General features: G+C 36.9%; 1 protein-coding gene across 3 annotated transcripts in view; it reads left to right on the top strand.

Moving 5' to 3' along the window:
- Positions 1-25354, top strand: part of ADAMTS20 (ADAM metallopeptidase with thrombospondin type 1 motif 20) — a 310626-nt gene that overhangs the window by 159702 nt on the left and 125570 nt on the right. For all 3 annotated transcript variants that reach the window (XM_082422521.1, XM_082422520.1, XM_082422522.1), the window contains 4 exons: positions 8194-8453; positions 23165-23248; positions 23772-23896; positions 25221-25261. In XM_082422521.1, coding sequence (XP_082278647.1) covers positions 8194-8453; positions 23165-23248; positions 23772-23896; positions 25221-25261 — 510 coding nt within the window. The remainder of the gene's footprint in view (positions 1-8193; positions 8454-23164; positions 23249-23771; positions 23897-25220; positions 25262-25354) is intronic.

The following is a 25354-nucleotide window of genomic DNA, read 5'->3' on the forward strand; positions in this document are numbered from 1 at the left end:
TTTCTTTTTCTTCTCTGATTGCCATGGCTAGGACTTCCAAAACTATGTTGAATAAGAGTGGGGAGAGTGGTCCTCCTTGTCTTGTTACCGATCTTAGTGGAAATGCTTTCAGTTTTTCACCATTGAGTATGGTGTTTGCTGTGGGTTTGTCATGTATTGCCTTTATTATGTTGAGGTAGGTTCCCTCTGTGCCCATTTTCTGGAGAGTTTTTTATCATAAGTGGGTGTTGAATTTTGTCAAAAGCTTTGTCTGCATCTATTGAGATGATCATATGGTTTTTATTCTTCAATTTGTTAATATGGTGTATCACATTGATTGATTTGCATATATTGAAGAATCCTTGCATTCCTGGGATAAATCCCACTTGATCATGGTGTATGATCCTTTTAATATGTTGTTGGATTCTGTTTGCTAATATTTTGTTCAGGATTTTTGCATCTATGTTCATAAGTGATATTGGTCTACAATTTTCTTTTTTTTGTGATATCTTTTTCTTGTTTTGGTATCAGGGTGATGGTGGCTTCTTAGAATGAATTTGGGAGTGTTCCTCCCTCTGCAATTTTTGGAAGAGTTTGAGAGGGATCAGTGTTAGCTCTTCTCTAATTGTTTGAGAGAATCCACCTGTGAAGCCATCTGGTCCTGGGCTTTTGTTTGTTGGAATATTTTTAATTACAGTTTCAATTTCATTACTTTTGATAAGTCTGTTTATATTTTCTAATTCTTCCTGGTTCAGTCTTGGAAAATTGTACCTTTCCAAGAATTTGTCCATTTCTTCGTGGTTGTCCATTTTATTGGCGTATAGTTGTTTGTAGTAGTCTCTTACAATCCTTTGTATTTCTGCGGTGTCAGTTGTGATTTCTCCTTTTCATTTCTAATTTTATTGATTTGCTCTCCCTTTTTTTCTTGATGAGTCTGGCTAAGGGTTTATCAATTTCTTTTATCTTCTCAAAGGATCAGCTTTTAGTTTTATTGATCTTTGCTATTGTTTTCTTCATTTCTATTTCATTTATTTGTGCTCTGATCTTTATGATTTCTTTCCTTCTACTGACTTTGTGTTTTGTTTGCTCTTCTTTCTCTAGTTGCTTTAAGTGTAAGGTTAGATTGTTTATTTGATATTTTTCTTGTTTCTTGTTGTGAGATTGAATTGCTATAAACTTCCTTCTTAGAACTGCTTTTGCTGTGTCCCATAGGTTTTGGTTTGTTGTGTTTTTGTTTCATTTGTTTCTAGGTATTTTTTAATTTCTTCTTTGATTTCTTCAGTGATCTCTTGGTTATTTAGTGGTGCACTGTTTAACCTCCATGTATTTGTGGTTTTTACAGTGTTTTCCTCTAATTAATTTCAAATCTCATAGCGTTGTGGTCAGAAAAGATGCTTGATATGATTTCAATTTTCTTAAATTTTCCAGAGCTTGATTTGTGGCCTAAGATATGATCTATCCTGGAGAATGTTCCATGAGCACTTGAGAAAAAAGTGTATTCTGTTGTTTTTGGATGGAATGTCCTATAAATATCAATTAAGTCCATCTGGTCTAATGTGTCACTTAAAGCTTGTGTTTCCTTATTTATTTTCTGTTTGGATGATCTGCCCATTGGTGAAAGTGGGGTGTTAAAGTCCCCTACTATTATTGTGTTACTGTCGATTTCCCCTTTCATGGTTGTTAGCATTTGCCTTATGTTGAGGTGCTCCTATGTTGGGTGCATAAACACTTATAACTGTTATATCTTCTTCTTGGATTGATCCCTTGATCATTATGTAGTGTCCTTTCTTATCTCTTGTAACAGTCTTTATTGTAAAGTCTATTTTATCTGATATGAGTATTGCTACTGCAGCTTTCTTTTGATTTCCATTTGCATGGAATATCTTTTTCCATCCTTTCACTTTGAGATGGGTCTCTTGTAGACAGCATATATGTGGGTCTTCTTTTTGTATCCATTCAGCCAGTCTGTGTCTTTTGGTTGGGGCATTTAATCCATTTACATTCATGGTTATTATCAATATGTATGTTCCTATTTCCATTTTCTTGATTGTTTTGGGTTTGTTTTTGTGAGTCTTTTTCTTGTCTTGTGTTTCCCGCCTAGAGAAGTTTCTTTAGCATTTGTTGTAAAGCTGGTTTGGTGGTGCTGAATTCTCTTAATTTTGCTTGTCTGAAAATCTTTTGATTTCTCCGTCGAATCTGAGTGAGATCCTTGATGGGTAGAGTAATCTTGGTTGTAGGTTTTTTCCCTTTCATCACTTTAAGTATATCCTGCCACTCCCTTCTGGCCTGCAGAGTTTCTGCTGAAAAATCAGCTCATACCTTATGGGGATTCTCTTGTATGTTATTTGTCGTTTTTCCCTTGCTGCTTTTAATATTTTTTCTTTCAATTTAATTTTTGTTAGTTTGATTAATATGTGCTTTGGTGTGTTTCTCCTAGGGTTTATCCTGTATGGGACTCTCTGTGTTTCCTGCACTTGGGTGACTATTTCCTTTCCCATGTTAAGGAAGTTTTCTACTATAATCTCTTCAAATATTTTCTCAGACCCTTTCTTTTTCTCTTCTTCTTCTGGGACCCCATAATTCGAATGTTGGTGCGTTTAGTGTTGTCCCAGAGGTCTCTGAGATTGTTTTCAATTCTTTCTCTTTTTTTTCCTTTGTTCTGCTCCTCACCAGATATTTCCACCATTTTGTCTTCCAGCTCACTTATTCGTTCTTCTGCCTCAGTTATTCTGTTATGGATTCCTTCTAGTGTATTTTTCATTTCAGTTATTGTGCTGTTCATCTCTGTTTGCTTGTTCTTTAGTTCTTCTAGATCTTTGTTAAACATTTCTTATATTTTCTCCATCCGTGCCTCCATTCTTTTTCTGAGATTCTGGCTCATCTTTACTATCATTACTCTGAATTCTTTTTCAGGCAGATTGCCTATTCTTCATTTATTTTGTCTTGCAGATTTTTACCTTGCTCCTTCATCTGTGACATATTTTTTTTGCTGTCTAATTTTATCTTTTTCCTTTTTTTTAATGAGTGGGATTGTGTTCCTGTCTTAATGGTTGTTTGGCCTGAGGCTTCAAACCCTGGAGTGTGTAGGCTGTTGGGTAGAGCTGGATCTTGGTGCTGAGATGAGGACCTCCAGGAGACCTCACTCTGATGAATATTCCCTGGGGTCTGAGGTTCTCTGGTAGTCCAGTGGTTTGGACTTGGAGCTCCCACCACAGGAGCTTCTGCGCAACCCCCAGCTCGTGAATGAAGATCCTGCAAGCCACACGGGGGTGCAAAAAAATACCCAGCTACGTTAGAAAAAATATAAAAATAAAAATATAGATGAAACAACAACCAGAAGGTAAAACAGAACCACAATAGTAAAAAAGAAGAGGAGGAAAATGAAAAAGTCGAAAAGGTCTTGGCTGTGGAGAGCAGGGCCTAAGCAGGGGTGAGGTTTGGGCAGTGGGCGGGGCATATGCTTAGTACCCACAGGGCTGGAAATGCCAGGGGTGGGTTGGGGTGTGGGGGGGTGGGGCTTAGGCTCAACAGAACAGAAGAGGCCCAGGTGTGCCCCCCCCACCCCTGGTCTCAGAGGGTGGGGGACCCCACCAGGGAGCCCAGTAGGCTTCCTGGGCTCAAGTGGGTGGGGATAATGCCCTCAGCTCCTCTCCTGCTCCGCCTGTCCTGGAGGACCCCTCCCACCTGCCTCTCCTGATCTCCCTGGCTGCCCTCCTATGCTCCCAGGACCCACGTGGCCTGGAGAGGGCTTTGGAGGGTGGGGGACTGGCCTGGGAACTCAACAGGCTCCCCATGCCTGATTGGGTGGGGCAAATGCCCTCCGCTCCCTTCCTGCTCCTCTGGTCCTGGAGGGCCCCTCCTTCCTGCCTCTCCTGTTGTCTCCTGTCCTCCCTTCTATGCCCCCAGGACCAACCCAGGCAGGAGGGGTCCTCTGAGGGCATAGGACCAGGCCCGAGAGCCGGGCAGACTTCCCCGGCCGATTGGGCAGGGGAGACGCTGGGTCTGTTCCCCCCAATCCGAGCCCCTGAGGGTCCCTCCAGGCGTGGGAACCCCTCCCCCCTCTCAGTCACCCCTCAGAGGCACTGGTTCTGTCCGGCCTCCACTTCTCCTCCCTGCTCAGTGCCCCCACGTCCTTCCAGTTTGCTTGGGGGTTCTTCCTGTCTCTTTGGGCATCGGGGTCCCCTACCAGCATCCGGCAGGCACCCTAATTGTGGGGAGATACGAACTCTGTGTCTTTCCACACTGCCATCTTGACTCCTCAAGCCCTTTATTTATATTTATTGCAGATACCTTCTCCTACTCCCATAGTGGTAAACACAAATTCAAAGTCTTAACTTACTCAGATGAATGGTCTTTACGGTTAATATTTTTTGTGTCCTAAAGAGTCTTTTTTTAAAAATAAAAACCAAGATCTTGAAGATATTCTGATATATCGTCATTTAAAATCCTCATAAAACATGTTTGGGATCTTTTTCCCTCTTTTTTTTTAATTCTTAGAAAAGTATTTGAGAAAGTAGAGCTATTTCTTCTTTAAATGTTTAATCATATTTACTGGTGAAGCCCTTTGAGACTGGATTTTGATTAGAGTTCATTTTTTTTTAAGTTATGTGGCTATTAGGCTTTCTAATTCTTTATGGGTCAGTTTTGATAAGTTGTAATTTTTTCAGAAATGTTCTAGAAAACATTTCTGAATTTTTTTGCATCAAGTTGTTTATAATATCTTCTTAATGTTTATAGGATCCTGATATTGGCTATTTTTTCCTTTTTTAATTGATTAATTACTCCAGAATTGAATTTAAATTTAAAATTTATATATTCTTTTGTTCTAGAGACTTTTTTTTTCTGTGCTATATTACTATATCCAGTGTTTTCATTCCAGTTTGGAATTCTATTTGTTTCTTTCATTATTTCAGCCTGCACAGAACCATCTATTCTAACTTACTATCAGTCTGACTCCTTCAAGACATAGTGCTTCATCAAATGTGTTGTTTAACTTACTATTAGCCAGTGAGATGTTTGATTTCTTAGCACCCAGGCTGGACAGACTTTGGGAGCTATCTCAGGTAGTGAGATGCTGACAGGCCCTGGTAACTAACCATTCAACTTTTCTATGATTTTGACATTTTAGATACCTTGTAAGTGGAATCATACAGGATTTATATTTTGTGGTTGGCTCATTTTTAGTTAGCATACTATCCTCAAGGTTCATCCATGTCAGAGCATGAAATAATTTCCTTTTTTAAGGCTGAATAATCCATTTTATACATATACCACATTTCATTTATGCATTTATCTATCAATAGATATTTGGGTTGCTTCCACCCTTTGGCTGTTGTGAATAATGCTGCAATGAACATGGATGTACAACTATTACTTCAAGACCCTGCTTTTAATTTGTTTGGATATATACTGAGATGTAGAATTGCTGGATCATATGGTAGTTCTATATGTAAATTTTTTAGGTACTTTCATACTGTTACCCATAGCGGTTTTATAATCTTTTTATAATCTTACCAACAGTTCACAAAGGTTCCAATTTCTCCATATCCTCACTGACACTTATTTTCTGTTTTTTTTTTTTAATAGTTGCCATCCTAATGGGTGTGAAATGATATCTGTTTGTAGTTTTGATTTGCATTTCTCTAATGATAAGTGATGTTGAGCATCTTTTTTTATATGCTTGTTGTCCATTTTTATATTCTCTTCAGTAAAATGTCTATTCAAGTTCTTTTACCATTTAAGAAATCAGGTTATTTTTATTGAGTTGTAAGAGTTTATATATATATATGTATATTTTCTGTATATTACCTGCTTAACTCCTTATCAGATATGATTTGCAAATATCTTCTCCCATTCAATAGATTGCATTTTCACTCTGTGGATTGTGTTCTTTAATGCACATACATTTTTAAGTTTGTAGTCACATTTGTCTATTTTTTGCATTTATTGCCTGTGCTTTGGTGTCACATCCAAATCATCATTGCCAAACCCACTGCCATGAAGCTTTTCCTCTGTTTTCTTTTAGGAGTTTCAAAGTTTTAGGTCTTTCTTTTAGATCTTAATCCATTTTGAGTTAATTTTTATATATGTTGTAAGATAAGGTCAAATTTCATTCTTCTGCATGGAGATATCTAGTTTTCCCAACACCATTTGTTGAGGAGCCTGTTCTTTCCCCATGGAGTGTCCTTGGCACCCTTGTCAAAGATCATTTGACCATATATGTGAGGGTTTATTTCTTGGTTCTTTATTCTGTTCCATTGGTCTCTATGCTGGTCATGCTATGGACATTCTTACACAAGTGTTTTGTGGACATATATTTTCCTTCTCTTAGGTATGTATCTAGGATTCTAATTGCAGGGTCGTGGGGTACACGTGTAACTTAACTTAGAAATTGCCAGATCGTTTTCCAAAGTGGCTGTACCAACACTTGGTATTGGTCTTTTAAGTTTTAGCCATTTTGGTAAGGTTGAGTCACTTTTTTTGTCTTTTGGTTGAATTGTTATTTGAAAACAAATTTGAGGTAACTTTAAGTGCTTCAATATGTGTTCATTAATTTTTTTCTCTTCCCACGAGAGTATAAGCCTTATTAGATGCTGTTTGCTCCTCAGTTTCTAAATGTTTGCTGACATAGAGTAGGTACTCAATGAAAGTTTATTTTGAATGAATGAAGTGGATGAAAAAATAAATCAAAACATGAATATTTAGCTTCTTTCTGATAAATCTGAGATTTGTATTCATCAGATATATCTGGGATCTTCTCCAGGGTCTAATAATTAGTCATGGATATTTTGGTGGTTGAATCACCCTAGGAAAAATATGGCAGGACAAAGTTTTAGGAATGTATCTTCAGTTTACCAGGTTCCCACAATCTCCCATTGAGATCAATTTTAAAACTTAAGAGCATAGTAACATTAAAAGGCAGGATGGTTTTAAGAATTAGAAAAAGTAGTTCATCTGTGGAAACATTGTTCAAGGACTTTTGTTTCTTTTTTTTTTAAATTAATTAATTAATTTATTTATGGCTGTGTTGGGTCTTCGTTTCTGTGCTAGGGCTTTCTCTAGTTGCGGCAAGTGGGGGCCACTCTTCATCGCGTTGCGTGGGCCTCTCACTATCGCGGCCTCTCTTGTTGTGGAGCAGAGGTTCCAGACGCGCAGGCTCAGTAATTGTGGCTCACGGGCCTAGTTGCTCTGCAGCATGTGGGATCTTCCCAGACCAGGGCTCGAACCCGTGTCCCCTGCATTGGCAGGCAGATTCTCAACCACTGCGCCACCAGGGAAGCCCCTGTAATATAGTTTTATATTTTGTCTAATCTTTATAGTACAACTAAATCTTGATTGTTGTGGTATTGATGATTTTCCTTATGAGCTATTCAGGACCTTTTATTTCTTCTTACCTGATTTCTTTGGTCCACTTTTCTGTTCTAAATAGTTTCACTAAACAATTGTCAGAGAAAAATAAGAAAGAGAGTAGAGGAATAAATTTAAAGAGAAGGAAATAGGACAAACACCCTTGCTGCCTATGAATTTTTTTCCATTAGCACAAATAAGAATTTAGAAGTGACTTTTATAAATGCATAGGACTTCAAGTAGTTGCCATTATAATCCCTAATGTTTCAGCAGTTTTAATACTGTATTTATATATAAACAAATGTAATAAAAGTAATCAGGTATCTTATATAATCAAGTATTATACAATTTATATCAACATTTGACTTTCTGGGTTTGAAAAGCCGTCTGTTGTTATGTGGGTTCATTTTCTGTTGGTGCTCTTCACATGTTGTATAACAAAAAATATGTTTCTCTTCTGTATTTTATGAAGTTTCATCCTACAAAATATTTCTCTGTAATGAGATTAGATGCAATCAGTGGCTTGAGGACCCAATTTACCTACTGAAAAAAAATAAGTTCTCCTTGATTTGTTTTTATTTTCTGCCCAGTGGTTAATATATGTTTTGAATAGTCATAGCTGTTAAAATAAGACTTATATACAGTTTTGTTAGTGCGGTCTATGAAAATGTGAACATTATATTACTGTGAGTAGTAATGCTTATGATAATATGGTATAACACTTTAAAATAATTTCTTTTTGTCCTTTTATTTCATATTGGAAGCAGATGTGTAAGTATTCAATATGTTTGGTTATTCTATTCTGTGCAGTATTTTGAGTCACCTCCAACTTAATGACTCCACGTTATTGTATTCTTCCCCCACCAGAAAGTCAAATAAAGAAAACCACTTTACCCTTTCATAACTACAGCAACATGAATGAAGATCTTAATATAAAGGAGGAAATAGTTTTAGGAGACTCTTCAAAAAATATATCATTGGAAGATGAAAGAAGTCAATTACATTCCAGGAAAAAACGTTTTTTATCGTATCCAAGATATGTGGAAGTTATGGTTACAGCTGATGCTAAAATGGTTCATCATCATGGACAAAATTTGCAGCACTACGTATTAACTCTAATGTCAATTGTAAGTAAACTTAACAGGTCCTTTGTATTTCCTAAAATGTTTAACATAATATTTTTCACATTTAATTAAAATGTTTCCCCAAACTTTAGATGTAAGCAAATTGTCTATATTTAAGCCAAAAATATTTCATTGAAATTTAGTTTAAATAGATGTATATAGCAAGTATCCCATTCTGTTACTTGGACAGTTTTCTAAAAAATCTAAAATCTTTGAAACAAACCACTTACAGAAATTGCTTGAATCTTAACTTCATCACATGAATGGCTTCTGCCCCCTAGTGACAGGGAAGATCTTAGTAGAATTGATCTTTTGCCCTTTGAATCTGAATTTTTAAACCTTATCTTATTTCTGCACAGAAGGAGGGGATACTAATTTTACTACTACTGCATTCGCCAAATCAAATTGGGACACATGATATTTTAAGTTATAAAAGTATTTATGGTAATAAAAGGATAACCTATTACTAATAGAGCTGCTTTAGCAAATTTAGGGTGTAAGATCACAGTAGCTATAAGAGCATTTGAGCTGATGTTAATATCTCTTTGAGCAATGATGGTGCCAGTATCATTAGAACAAAATTCTAGTGCCAGTAAAGAACACCGGTTCTGTGTTAGTGGTAGCACTCTATGTCCTATACGTGCATGTATATAGGCAACCATATACATATATACACACATATACCTAATGTCTGGGACATTGCTGGATTAAGTCCTGCTGTTTTGAAGTAATTACTAAAAGTACCTCTTTCATTCTCAGGAGTATCTTGGTTTAGTTGATGAATTATATGGTCCCCTATTTATACACATCCAGGATATTGGAACATATCTCATGGCTAGAAGTATCTCTATTCACAGGTAGGGAATTCAGGCCTACTTGGTGGAAAAAACTTGACCAGGACACATTTATAGGCAATATATAAATTATAGGACACATATATAGGCAATATCAATTTCCTTTAACAAGAACTCGCCAGTTAAGTTCATTGTGACTTAAAGATCCTAAGACTTTGTTATTTTCCTTACGTATAACATTTTATCTTAAATTCTTATAAGTGCTAAGAATACATGATCTCTGCTGCCTAAACACAGTGTCTGGTATGAAATGGGCACTCATTAGTTAGTTAAAGAATGAGTAAATAAGTGATTAAAGTAATACTTTTTTCGGAATAAATGACATTGTAACAGACAAAAACCAGAGATGATCCAAAATGATTTTCCTAAATTTGTACAGTATAGATGTCTTTTGTTTACTTGAATTGAATTTTTTAAATGGCAACAGAGCTATACATACAGATTTATTCTGTTGACTTTTTAACTTCCGAACTGAAGTAATTATCTAGATGTATAATTATCTAGATATGGGTGTGGCATGCTCATTATGAAGGGATTCTAATGAGAACATTGACATGGAGGATGTCGATTGATATGTAGGAAATTATATCAATTATATGGAACAGTGTGGGATAAGCTTAGCAATTTTAAATGGTTAAAGGAGATACTCATTAAGAAAACTGGGGAGGGGATAGAGATACTGAAGGAAAATATTAGATTTTATAAATGCAACAGGTTTTGTAGCATGTTAAGTGACAACTCCCATATCAGTGCTTTGGAAGTAATGACTAGAAGAAGTCAAGGAACACAAGAGTAATTTTCAAATAGCTCTCAGTAATACAGTTTTGGTGATGATGCCATCCTCTGAAAAGCTTTGTCATCTGTATTTTACATAAAAATCAATGTAATCACTATTTAGAAGTTATTGTGATGTGCCTTGTGTCCATGGGAGTTTTAAAGCCAGAGTTCATCAAGGACAAAGCCGACCTTCTAACTTCATGGAAAGTAAATCTGCTTCTGAGATTGCTTGAAACAGAAGACCAGTGCATGCACATACCATTTCCTACATTTTTAGTCCTACTGGGAGAGCCAATTTCAGTTAAGACGAGATGTTTGTAGATGTAGTCAGTTGGTTTGTGTTAAGCTTTCATTCACAGGGAGATACTGCCACAGGTTGAGGAGTAGAGGAACATTCCAAATACAGATGGGGCAGGAGGAAAAATTCAGGAGGGTAAATCTCTCTTTTGAGGTAGTCTTGGTTTTATACATACTTTCTTTCCTCCTCAGAGGCCGAATTTCAAGTGATTTCAAATTACCTGGGGTTTTTGCTCTCTTTATTCTTTTTCTCTTTTGTTGAATGTTTAGATAAAGATGCAGGAAAGTCAGCAGACTTTATGGTTCTGGACAGTTATTGTTATTTTATTAGTGAAAAAAAGTGGTCATAACTATATTTGTAGATGTAAACCATGTTAAAGGTGAATGGAAACTTGGAGAAAGAGTCGACAGACTCTTGTTTTGCCTGGGACTTTCTTAGTTTTAGTATTAAAAGTCTCATGTCTCTGGAAATCCCTTAGTCCTGAGCAAACTGGGACAGTTGGTCACACTACATAGAGATTGTCAAATCTAATCCAACTTGTTTTATCTCCACTTGTGAAGTCCATTTCCAAAATTGCTCTAAAGAAGTAAGAGGAATACTATCTTCACATAAATGTCCCCAGATGTTTCCAGTTGAAGAAGAAGGCATTCAAGTTTTGCATATTTTGTCCTAATTTTTTTTTTTTTTTTAGTTTTTTAAATTATTTATTTATTTTATTTATTTTTTGGCTGTGTTGGGTCTTCGTATCTATGCGAGGGCTTTCTCTAGTTGTGGCAAGCGGGGGCCACTCTTCATTGCGGTGCGTGGGCCTCTCACTATTGCGGCCTCTCTTGTTGCGGAACAAAGGCTCCAGACGTGCAGGCTCAGTAGTTGTGGCTCACGGGCCTAGTTGCTCCGCAGCGTGTGGGATCTTCCCAGACCAGGGCTCAAACCCGTGTCCCCTGCATTGGCAGGCAGATTCTCAACCACTGCACCACCAGGGAAGCCCCTGTCCTAATTTTTAAAAGGGCATTAACTGCATTTCAAGCACACACTCGAGATATTGGTAATGTTTTTTGGTGATAGTAATTTAGGAAAAAGACATGAATATGTGATTTGGACTTGGAATATGATTGAGAGCCATTTAAAGAGAAGTTCAAAGTGATGAAAGAGTTTCTGTGTTGAGCTCCAGATATAGTGGGGGAAACTGCTGAATGCCTTCAGCATTGAGCAGATGGATTATATACATAATTTAGAAAGAGGATTACCTACACTTACTCATCCTGTACAAAGTAAACAATTAAGCTCTCAAACTTTTCCTTTGCTTTCAACAGTTTAACAATATCTGAGTGCAGTGATATAGAAATAATGTGTGTGATTTAATTCACCTTTTAGAGTGCTTTACTCATGTTGTAAAAATAGCTTAGTGATCTCTATTCAAAGAGTTTCTGGAAATAACATTAAAATTAGCTGGGAAGAGCACATATGTGGTATATAGTATATCTAATGAAAAAAGTGTGTGTTAAATGAGCAGAGATGTCCAATTATTTGCTATTCCAAAACTTTTATCCTTAGAGAATTTGGGTGACATGATCAGGTTAAAATGTAATTTTACATGCATTATTATTTTTTCAACAGATTTATTTTGATATGCAATGACTTACTGTTTAATTAATCTTGGAAATACTCACTGTGTCAGAAAACTCCACATTCCTTTGGGTTTACAAAGGTTTGACTTGATGCTATTCACCTTGCTACAGATTTAATAATGTAAATTTCAAGAGCATCATTTGATTCTCAGGAATTAGCCCTATTTATTAAAACACAGTTGCTATTAGAGACACTTATCAACTAGAAAGCCTAACCTACATTACACTGACTTAATATCATTGCTTTCAATTCTTTGAGTTGCTTTTACTGATGTTATTTAGGATGGGGAAAATTTTCGACCACACTAAAATAAAAACTAATGATTTACTTTCGTACTTTATGTTCAACCATTTATGTTACCTTTCCCTTCAACCCAGTGCTCTACCTGTTCTTAATTCTTTGCACATGTTTACTTTGTGCATATGCAGAATGTCATTTTCTAACAAAAACGAAAACATCTTTCTGATAAGAGTAATGGTCTCTGTAAGCAAAATGTGTTCACTTTGTTAAAATCAGCTCTTTACAGATGACTTTGAAGGTGAAGGTGGTCAGAGGGTACAAATATACAGTTATAAGATAAATTACTCTTGGGGATGTAATGTACAGCATGGTGACTACAGTTAACAATACTGTATTGTATTTTTGAAAGTTGCTAAGAGAGTAGATCTGAAAAGTTGTTATCATAACAAAAAAAATTGCAACTATGTATGGTGATAGATGTTAACCAAACTTACTGTAGTGGTTATTTTGCAATATGTACATATATCAAATCATTGTACACCTAAAACTAATACAATGATATATGTCAATTATCTTAATTTTTTAAAATGGCTAAAATAATAAAGAAGGTGGTCTCTAAACATGCCATGTATGAACATTTGCTGAAGCACTATTTGGAAATTATTTCAAAATAGTTGGTCAGTTACTAGCACATAATTTGTTTCATGCTTTGCATGAACTTTATTTTGCCTAGGATTTTCTTAAACTATTTAAACAATTCATACCATTTCTTTTCCTTCTGCTAATTATCTATGAAGTAATGTTTACTATTTTATGAGACCTACGGTAAAGCAATATGAATTCTATATGCCAGGGAAACAAATACTTAAAGAATAAAAGATTGGGGGGTTGGTTCAAGATGGCGGAGTAGAAGGACATGCGCTCACTCCCTCTTGCGGGAGCACTAGAATCACAACTAACTGCTGAATAGTCATCGACAGGAAGACACTGGAACTCACCAAAAGAGATACGCCACATCCAAAGACAAAGGAGCAGCCACAATCAGATGGTAAAAGGGGCTCAATCAAAATAAAACTGCTGGGTGGGTGACTCACAAACTGGAGAACACTTATACCACAGAAGTCCACCAACTGGAGTGAAGGCTCTGAGCCCCACGTCAGGCTTCCCAACCTGGGGGTCTGGAAATGGGAGAAGAATTCCTAGAGAATCAGACTTTGAAGGCTAGCAGGATTTGATTGCAGGACTTCAACAGGACTGGGGGAAACAGAGACTCCACTCTTGGAGGGCACACACAAAGTAGTGTGAGCTTTGGGACCCAGGGGAAGGAGCAGTGACCCCATAGGAGACTGAACAAGACCTACCTGCTAGTGTTGGAGGGTCTCCTGCAGAGGCAGGGGGTGGCTCACCGTAAGAACAAGGACACTGGCAGCAGAAGTTCTGGGAAGTAATCCTTGGCGTGAGCCCTCCCAGAGCCTGCCATTAGCCCCACCAAAGAGCCGGGTAGACTCCAGTGTTGGGTTGCCTCAGGCCAAACAACCAACAGGGAGGGAACCCAGCCCCACCCATCAGCAGACAAGCAGATTAAACTTCTACTGAGCTCTGCCCACCAGAACAACAGCCAGCTCTACCCACCACCAGTCCCTCCCATCAGGAAACTTGGACAAGCCTCTTAGATAGCCTCATCCACCAGAGGGCAGACAACAGAAGCAAGAAAAACTACAATCCTATAACCTGTGGAACAAAAACCACATTCGTAAAAAGATAGACAAGATGAAAAGGCAGAGAGCTATGTACCAGACAAAGGAACAAGATGAAACCCCAGAAAAACAACTAAATGAAGTGGAGATAGGCAACCTTCCAGAAAAAGAATTCAGAATAATGATAGTGAAGATGATCCAGGACCTTGGAAAAAGAATGGAGGCAAAGATCGAGAAGATGCAAGAAATGTTTAACAAAGACCTAGAAGAATTAAAGAACAAACACCTAGAAGAATTAAAGAACAAACAAACAGAGATGAACAATACAATAACTGAAGTGAAAACTACACTAGAAGGAATCAATAGCAGAATAACTGAGGCAGAAGAATGGAGAAGTGACCTGGAAGGCGAAATGGTGGAATTCACTGCCGCGGAACAGAATAAGGAAAAAAGAATGAAAAGAAATGAAGACAGCCTAAGAGACCTTTGGGACAACATTAAACGCAACAACATTCGCATTATAGGGGTCCCAGAAGGAGAAGAGAGAGAGAGAAAGGACCCGAGAAAATATTTGAAGAGATTATAGTTGAAAACTTCCCTAACATGGCAAAGGAAATAGCCACCCAAGTCCAGGAAGTGCAGAGAGTCCCAGGCAGGATAAACCCAAGGAGAAACACACGGAGACACATAGTAATCAAATTGACAGAAATTAAAGAAAAAGAAAAATTATTCAAAGCAACAAGGGAAAAATTACAAATAACATACAAGGGAACTCCTATAAAATTAACAGCTGATTTCTCAGCAGAAACTCTACAAGCCAGAAGGGAGTGGCATGATATATTTAAAATGATGAAAGGGAAGAACGTACAACCGAGGTTACTCTACCCGGCAAGGACCTAATTCAGATTCGACAGAGAAATCAAAAGCTTTACAGACAAGCAAAAGCTAAGAGAATTCAGCACCACCAAACCAGCTCTACAACAAATGCTAAAGGAACTTCTCTCAGTGGGAAACACAAGAGAAGAAAAGGACCTACAAAAGCAAACCCATAACAATTAAGAAAATGGTAATAGGAACATACATATCGATAATTACCTTAAACGTGAATGGATTAAATGCTCCAACCAAAAGACACAGGCTCGCTGAATGGATACAAAAACAAGAGCCATATATATGCTGTCTACAGGAGACCCACTTCAGACCTAGGGACGCATACAGACTGAAAGTGAGGGGATGGAAAAACATATTCCATGCAAATGGAAATCAAAAGAAACCTGGAGTAACAATACTCATATCGGATAAAATCGACTTTAAAATAAAGAATGTTACAAGAGACAAGGAAGGACACTACATAATGACCAAGGGATCAATCCAAGAAGAAGATATAACAATTATAAATATATATGCACCCAACATAGGAGCACCTCAATACATAAGGCAACTGCTTACAGCTATAAAATAGGAAATCAACAGTAACACAATAATAGTGGGGGACTTTAACACCTCACTTACACCAATGGACAGATCATCCAAACAGAAAATTAATAAGGAAACACAAGCTTTAAATGACACAGTAGATCAGCTAGATGTAATTGATATTTATAGGACATTCCATCCAAAAACAGCAGATTACATTTTCTTTTCAAGTGCACATGGAACATTCTCCAGGATAGATCACATCTCGGATCACAAATCAAACCTCAGTAAATTAAGAAAATTGAAATCATATCAAGCATCTTTTCTGACCACAACACTATGAGATTAGAAGTGAATTACAGGGAAAAAAATGTAAAAAAGCATAAAGACATGGAGGCTAAACAATACGTTACTAAATACCCAAGCTCACTCAAGAAATCAAAGAGGAAATCAAAAAATACCTGGAGACAAATTACACCGAAAACACGATGATCCAAAACCTATGGGATGCAGCAAAAACAGTTCTAAGAAGGAAGTTTATAGCGATAGAAGCCTACCTCAAGAAACAAGAAAAATCTCAAACAACCTAACCTTACACCTAAAGGAACTAGAGAAAGAAGAACAAATAAAACCCAAAGTTAGCTGAAGGAAAGAAATCATAAAGATCAGAGCAGAAATAAATGGAATAGAAACAAAGAAAACAATAGATCAATAAAACTAAAAGCTTGTTCTTGGAGAAGATAAGCAAAATTGATAAACCCTTAGCCAAACTCATCAAGAAAAAGAGGGAGAGGACTCAAATCAATAAAATTAGAAATGAAAAAGGAGAAGTTGCAAAGGACACCACAGAAATACAAAGCATCCTAAGAGACTACTACAAGCAACTCTATGCCAATAAAATGGACAACCTGGAAGAAATGGACAAATTCTTAGAAATGTATAACCTTCCAAGACTGAACCAGGAGGAAACAGAAAATATGAACAGACCAATCACAAGTAATGAAATTGAAACTGCGATGAAAAATCTTCCAACAAACAAAAGTCCAGGACCAGTTGACTTCACAGGTGACTTCTATCAAACATTTAGAGAAGAGCTAACACCTATCTTTCTCAAACTCTTCCAAAATATAAGAGACGGAGGAACACTCCCAAACTCATTCTACGAGGCCACCCTGATACCAAAACCAGACAAAGATGTCACAAGGAAAGAAAACTACAGGCCAACATAACTGATGAACATAGATGCAAAAATCCTCAACAAAATACTAGCAAACAGAATACAACAGCACATTAAAAGGATCACATACTGGGCTTCCCTGGTGGCTCAGTGGTTAAGAATCCGCCTGTCAATGCAGGGGACATGGGTTCGAGCCCTGGTCTGGGAAGATCCCACATGCCGTGGAGCTAATGGGCCCGTGAGCCACAACTACTGAGCCTGTGCGTCTGGAGCCTGTGCTCCGCAACAAGAGAGGCCGTGACAGTGAGAGGCCCGCGCACCGCGATGAAGAGTGGCCCCCCACTCGCCACAACTAGAGAAAGCCCTCACACAGAAATGAAGACCCAACACAGCCAAAAATAAAAATAAATAAATTAATTAATTTAAAAAAAAAAAAAGGATCACATACCATGATCAAGTGGGGTTTATCCCAGGAATGCATGGATTCTTCAATATATGCAAATCAATCATTGTGATACACCATATTAACAAACTGAAGAATAAAATACATGATCATCTCAATAGATGCAGAAAAATCTTTGGACAAAATTCAACACCCATTTATGATAAAAACCCTCCAGAAAGTAGACATAGAGGGAAGTTACCTCAACATATTAAAGACCATGTACGACAAACCCACAGCCAACATCATTCTCAATGGTGAAAAACTGAAAGCATTTCCTCGAAGATCAGTAACAAGACAAAGGTGCCCACTCTCACCAGTATTATTCAACATAGTTTTGGAAGTTTTAGCCGTGGCAATCAGAGAAGAAGAAGAAATAAAAGGAATACAAATTGGAAAAGAAGAAGTAAAACTGTCACTGTTTGCAGATAACATGATACTATACATAGAGAATCCTAAAGATGCCAGCAGAAAACTACTAGAGCTAATCAATGAATTTGGTAAAGTTGCAGGATACAAAATTAATGCACAGAAATCTCTTGCATTCCTATACACAAATGGTGAAAAATCTGAAAGAGAAATTAAGGAAACACTCCTATTTACCATTGCAACAAAAAGAATAAAATACCTAGGAATAAACCTACCTACAGAGACAAAAGACCTGTATGCAGAAAACTATAAGACACTGCTGAAAGAAATTAAAGATGATACAAATAGATGGAGAGAAATACCGTGTTCTTGGATGGGTAGAATCAATATTGTGAAAATGACTATACTACCAAAAGCAATCTACAGATTCAATGCAATCCCTATCAAACTACCAATGGCAATTTTCACAGAACTAGAACAAAAAAATCTTAAAATTCGTATGGAGACACAAAAGACCCCGAATAGCCAAAGCAGTCTTGAGGGAAAAAAACGGAGCTGGAGGAATCAGACTCCCTGAATTCAGACTATACTACAAAGCTACAGTAATCAAGACAATATGGTACTGGCACAAAAATAGAAATATAGATCAATGGAACAGGATAGAAAGGCCAGAGATAAACCCACACACCTGTGGTCAACTAATCTATGACAAAGCAGGGAAGGATGGAGAAATGACAGTCTCTTCAATATGTGGTGCTGGGAAATTTGGACAGCTACATGTAAAAGAATGAAATTAGGACACTCCCTAACACCATACACAAAAATAAACTCAAAATGGATTAGAGACCTAAATGTAAGAATGGACAGTATAAAACTCTTAGAGGAAAACGTAGGAAGAACACTCTTTGACATAAATCACAGCAAGATCTTTTTTTGATCCACCAGCTAGAGTAATGGAAATAAAAGCAAAAATAAACAAATGGGATCTAATGATACTTAAAAGCTTTTACACAGCAAAGGAAACCATAAAGAAGATGAAAAGACAACCCTCAGAATGGGAGAACATATTTGCAGACGAATCAACAGACAAAATATATAAACAGCTCATGCAGTTCAAACAACCCAATCAAAAAATGGGCAGAAGACCTAAATAGACATTTCTTCAAAGAAAACATACAGATTGCCAAGAAGCACATGAAAACCTGCTCAACATCACTAATTATTAGAGAAATGCAAATCAAAACTACAGGGAGGTATCACCTCACACCAGTTAGAATGGGCATCATCAGAAAATCTACAAACAACAAATGCTGGAGAGGGTTTGGGGAAAAGGGAACCCTCTTGCACTGTTGGTGAGAATGTAAATTGATACAGCCACTATGGAGAACAGTATGGAGGTTCCTTAAAAAACTAAAAATAGAATTACCATATGACCTAGCAATCCCACTACTGGGCATATACCCAGAGAAAACCGTAATTCAAAAAGACACATGCACCCCAATGTTCATTGCAGCACTATTTACAATAGCCAGGTCATGGAAGCAACCTAAGTGTCCATCGACAGATGAATGGATAAAGAAGATGTGGTACATATATACAATGGAATATTACTCAGCCAAAAGAAACAGAACGAAACTGGGTCATTTGTAGAGACGTGGATGGATATAGAGACTATCATACAGAGTGAAGTAAGTCAGAAAGAGAAAAACAAATATCGTATATTAACGCATATATGTGGAACCTAGAAAAATGGTACAGATGAACTGGTTTGCAGGACAGAAATAGAGACACAGATGTAGAGAACAAACGTATGGACACCAAGGGGGGAAAGTGGCGGTGGGGGTGGTGGTGGGATGAATTGGGAGATTGGGATTGACATATATACACTAATACATATAAAATGGATAACTAGTAAGAACCTGCTGTATAAAAAATAAATAAAATTTTTAAAAAAGATAAAAAAAGAATAAAAGATTGAATACATTTTAACTGGATCAATAAAAGTTCTAATATATAGCACTCTAAAGTGGAGTGATTACAGTAATATTTAACAACATTACATGGTTTTATAAAGCAGAAAAGGTACCTTAGAAATCTAATCTAGCAGTTCCTACAGTATAGTCTGGGATGGGATACTCGTCCTTCGGCATGTTCCATGAAGGGGAAAAGAGGACTTGGCCAAGTAGTTGTGTGAGATGCTGCATGTAATACCTCTCTTGTAGATTTAATATTTGTGTGTATATGTTAGCCTATTCAAGACTCCATGAAGGCATTTGTTTAATTTTTTTACTCAACTTTTCTCAAACTGTGGAATGATTTTGTTCTTTAAAACCAATGTTCTCACACCCCTTCCCCAACAGCATCTGGTAAATACTAATCCAGCACACCAGGGCACTGTGACCAAGGGTGCTCAATGCCTCAACGTAGTTGTGGTATTGAGACAAAAAGTAGATATATCCATTTCTAGAGTTAGACAACTGGCTTGTAACTAGTAAGAGCTAGAACTAAAACCCAGGTCTCCTGACTGTGTAGGACTTCTGAGGCCATGCTCAAGTGACTATAGCAGGACAGTGTCAGGGGCTAGGGCATGACCCACATCAGGGTTCTGAAATAACTTTTGTACCAAGAGCTAATTAGGAAATACTTAGGGTAGAATGCTGAAGTTCTATAAGATCAGATAAAGTAGTCAGAGCTGAAGCTAGACTGCCTTGGATGGAAATTGTTCCGTTGCTTACCAGCCACCTAACCTTGAGTGTGTTACTTAACTTCTCTGTACCTTAGTTTTCTCATCCGTAAAATGGATACAATAGTTTCTAGCTCATAGGATTTGTTGTGAGAATTACTAAATGAATTAATACATTTAAACTTAGATCACATCACACACATAGTAAACATTCAATAAATATTATTTCTAATTATGTATTTATAAGGAAGTAGCAAACATGGATACTCTACCATTATGGTGACCTAATATGGTGTCATAGTTTTAGGGATAAGAGAAGCATGTTGTGCATGCTAATTGGAAAATCCTCTGAAGTAACAAGTGGGCCTTCTGGTCATTCATCTGCTTGATTCACAATTCAGCTTAATTGAATAGTTATTCAATAACAGCACCTCTAAATATCCAAATATTGTAAAAGGTATGTATGTATAGAGTGTGAGCATATAGATTATAAAGGTCAATACATAAAACAATAGGAGGTGCATACAATTAAATGAGCAACATGACCTTATTGAAGACACATGCCATTTTAGTGTAAAAGCAAAATACCAACCTGAGGGGTTTTTTTTTGGGTGTATATGAATAATTATTTAAACTGAGCCATCTGTTTTTATACCTTTTACCCCTGGAAGACTGAATTTTTTAAGGGTAGAGATGATGCTTTATTCATTTGTGCATTAGGCAAGCAACACAGTATTTGACAGGCAACAGATAATTCAATAAATATTGAAAGAAAGTATGAAACTGTGCTCTTGGATCCTTTGTTTTCAGTTTGCCATTCTATGATAACTATTGAAATTTGAAACAAATGAACTAGAATTAGCATTATATGTAACATATGTCTTTTCTTCTGAAAGTAGTAGTAATAGCTATCATAGATCACTATGACCCAGGCCCTGATCTAAATGCTTTTTGTACACCATCTCATTTAATCTTTATAGCAGCTTGGTAAGTAGGTATTATCAACAAGTGGCAGTTAGAATTTGAACCTGGGCCTGTTTAATTTGAAGGACCCTGCTTCATAACATTGCCCATTTTACAAAATAATTTGAATTATCTTTTCCCTAATGTTACATTTCAAAGAAATTTTGTTGTAGTAATATATTTAAAAACATACTGTCAGAACACTGGGAGGATATGTTTCCAAATAACAGCTGGTAGGTTGGTCACTTTTCAATAAAGGTGCCATGTCTGTTTCCTTCTGAAACTGAAAACATTTTTGTGGTTATATATTTTATAGCTAATATTACAATATCCAGATTGTCATTTGTAGTCAACATATTTCAGGCAATGAGTAGAGAAATTAGCCATTTAGATACTTTACAGCGCCCAAGCTCTTTTCTCTGAGCTACTGGCAATGCGTGATGGTCTGTGACAAGTCTTCACAACTGGTTTTCATTTTTAGAGGAAAAGAGCCTTTGTGCATACCTTTGAGGTACTTTGTTTACCTTGTAATATGACTTGGTTAAAGCATCTACTGTTAACTTCACATGATCAGAGGATAACTCTGAAGTCACAAATATGGGTGTACTTTGTTTTCTACAATGTATTTTCATTTTCCATGCAACTTTTAAAATATATATTAATCAATTCAGCCAAAGATTTCCACAGCTCCGATTTTAAAGTGAGCAATACTGCAGTGCTGGCAGACCAGCTTGAAATGGCCAGTCATCTGCCTGTCCCTGTCTTAACTGTACTTACTCTCAACTCCACTGTGGTGACCATCACTCTTGCCAAAAAATGCTAGAACCAAAGGCATCACTGCAGATAAAGATAACAAACCTGTATTTGTGACCGCACAGCTAAAACAATAGGAAAGGTGCTGGAATGTGTATTTAAGTTCACGCTGACCCTATAGGGTCAGAGATGCTTTTGGCTCTGGTTCTGGTGCTTCTCCATGTGGCATTAGAATCAACAGTAGCAGTCATATTATTCATTGTGTTGAAGCAACTTTGGCTGATAGGGTGAGGGCTCCACTGGTACTTCTAGGAATCTTAAGCTCCACAAGGTCAGGGACCATGTCCTCTTCCCTATCTCTGGGTCTATAGCCAGCGAAGGAAGGAATAGTTGCTGAACATTATTTAAATAAACAAGAGAAGTAGCACCTCCAATTCTGCTGTCTTGGTTTGGGCAGTGGTTCAGGAGATGGTGATCCACATTTCAGAAGCAATTTTCATGGCACAGGTGGCCCAGGTCCAGAAGGTTATATCTAAAGGATATAATAAGGAGTGCAAGACAGAGGTGTTGGCCATGGAATACACTCCTGTTGTCTGGAAGCCTCTATGGTGGCTACAAGATGAGGATATGAATTAGTGAATTGGATGGCACCTTCACTATAAGCCCATGCAGAGTACCTCCTAGAATTGCATTCTCCAGTTTTGGAGAATGAAAGACCAGATTGTGAAGCATGACCTCTCCTACGGCTCTTTGTGTGATTCTGGATGAATTTGTCTCCATGGATTCTAGTGTGCTAAACAATTAAAAACCATAAGCATATTCAGAGTTGAAAATATGCAATCATGGCAGAAAGATTAGGTAAAACTGCCAGAAAAGAACAGGTAAACCTTATATATTTATTTTTATGGTGTATTGTGGACACATAAATTGTGGATTGTGACACAGAAAGTAGTGAATTTTTTGCTGAATCATCTAGAACAGTATTTTCCAAGCTCTAATGCGTGTTCAGATCACTTGAGGATCTTGTTAAAATATAGATTCTGACTCACCTGTCCAGGATGGGGCCTGAGATTCCTTATTTCTAATCAGCTCTAGGTGATACGGATGCTGCGGATGAATGAGTGAATCTCAGTAGCAAGATTTAGGATACTGTTTCTCAAACTTGGCTTCACATTGGAATCATTAAAAAGCCAGGGAATTTTAAAAGATGCTGATGCCTGAGCCTCAACCCTTCAGATTCTGATTTAATTGATAAGTGATGTGGCCTGAGCTTAGGGATTTGTGAAAAGCTCCCTAGGAGATTCCAGTGTGCAGCTAAATCGGAGAATTGATGCTCTGGCTCAGACTGGTTTCAATTTACTTTTGAGAAGAGGTATTCATTTTAGGCATCTAATCTTATATTTTTTTTCCTTGCAGGTTGCAGCAATCTACAAGGACTCAAGTATTGGAAATCTTATAAACATAGTAATTGTAAAATTAGTTATAATTCATGATGAACAGGTAAGAAACAGTTCTAAAAGCAGTAATCCTAGCTGTAGTAGGCTCTTAGCAGGAATATATAGAGAGATCATGAAACTCTTATTAGAAATGAGATATTTTAAAAATGTATATTACAAAACTTGATTTGAAAAGGAGTGAGGTTAACTTTTTCTGTCGTGATGGAAACAAAATGGAATGACAACAGAGGAAGTAACAAAAATTAATAAACAATTAAAAAATTTAAGGTTGAAAACATTCAGGTATTCACTTTTATAATCCTGCTGTTGAAAGATTTAAAATATAGTAATTTTCAGAAGTTAGTTTTTCAATCCCAAATATTGGAAGGTCTAATTTGAATCTGTTTTGATCACAGTGTTTTAAGTATTGCTGAAATATGTTTTAGATATGAGGGAGAGATGATACCACTTCTTCATTTGCCTGTGAAAATGCTATTTAATGAATTGCATAAACATTGACAGGCTTGGAAGGAAAAAGGCCATGAATGTTTTGACGTAATGTTGAATTGCTGATTTTTTGTGTGTAGGAAGGACCAGTCATCAGTTTTAATGCAGCTACCACGTTACGCAACTTCTGTTTATGGCAGCAAACTCAGAATGTTCTTGACGATGCCCACCCATCCCACCATGATACTGCTGTCCTTATCACTAGGTACAGTTCCAGAAATAACCCTTGCAATGCACTTGTTTACCCTTTATCTCCTGCGTGATCACCAGTACTTCTTCTTACGTTAATTCTTTATCGATAATACATAGAAACGTTCTATGAGAACTTGTATTACAAAAGATACCATTGAATGAAAGCATTCTTCTGTTTTCTTCAGACCAGAAAACTGGCCTGATTCCTTAGGAAATTAGCAACGTTAGGTTGCTAAGTAATGGTTTGACATAAACAAGATAATTTCCTTATTATATTAGTGACAGAGTAAGAATTAGGAAGATTACTTGGAAATTAATATAGTTATGGAACTGAGAACACGTTTTGTTTTTTCCCTAACTTGACCTTTCAATCGCTTGGAAAAGAAAGCCTTTGAATTTATTTTGGACTCGCTATACTTAAAAATATCTATCTGCTCCTTGTTTTGATGCTAAATGCATGACTTAATTACTGGGCTGCTTTTGCTAGGGTTTTTCTCAAACCTATTTATTTATATGCAGCTGCTGCTATTATAAAATGAGTATCCATTTTACATGTACCACTATACATTGTTAATTCACATCTTTGTTTCAGCAACAGTCATGCTACCAGAATATTTAGATCCTGAGTTCGTTGTTTTGGTTGGTTGCTTGGCCAAGGGGGGATAATCTTTTGCTTGAGGGTCAGACTCAGAGAAATTTTGGCTTTCTAGAACCCTGAAATGAAAACCTTTAGTCCATGTAAAACAGCTGACATTTTGTCCATGTGCTTATTTCTTTTCTAAACTAAAGCAGAATTGACTCAAATTTATACAGAGTATTCTATTACCAATCCATGGTTCTGCCCTGGGTTATAGTTAGAGGCCAAGCAGCAAAGACTGAAGATAACAGATTAATGATGGGAGGGGGGAAAAGGGCTGTAAGTGGAGACCATGAGGAAGGAGACTAGAGAACTGTCATATTGAATGTTTAGGACTAAGTAAGAAGGAAAAAATTTAAGCAACTTGGTAACATCTGAGAACGTCATTATTTTGCAGCTGAGAATAATAGCTGAAGTTCATGAAGGCATTGAAACATCAAGAGTATATTACTTATACTACTGCATAAATAAAGGCAGAGAGGAGAAAAATACACTTAGAAAGCTTTTCATTGAACTTGGTTAAGCTTCAGCTGTTCACAGCAATCACTTTTATATAGCACCTATTGCTTATTGATATGCAAAAATGGTGCATTACTCTAGGTTTAGGGTAATAGTCATGTCATAGTTAAAGCTTCCTTATCTCTGTTTTGCACGTTGCAAAAATATTTTCTGAAAATGCTTCAAAATCTTTTGTTTTAAGGGAAGACATTTGTGGAGCTAGAGAGAAATGTGACACATTAGGTAAGTTATTTGGTAAATAAAATATAGCTTATATAATTGTTTATTGAATTATTTAAAATGATGTTTCGATTACCTTCCTTTTAATTTACACAT

Source organism: Balaenoptera physalus, assembly GCF_965194825.1.
Source record: "Balaenoptera physalus genome assembly, chromosome: 13".
Taxonomy (NCBI): Eukaryota; Metazoa; Chordata; class Mammalia; order Artiodactyla; family Balaenopteridae; genus Balaenoptera; species Balaenoptera physalus.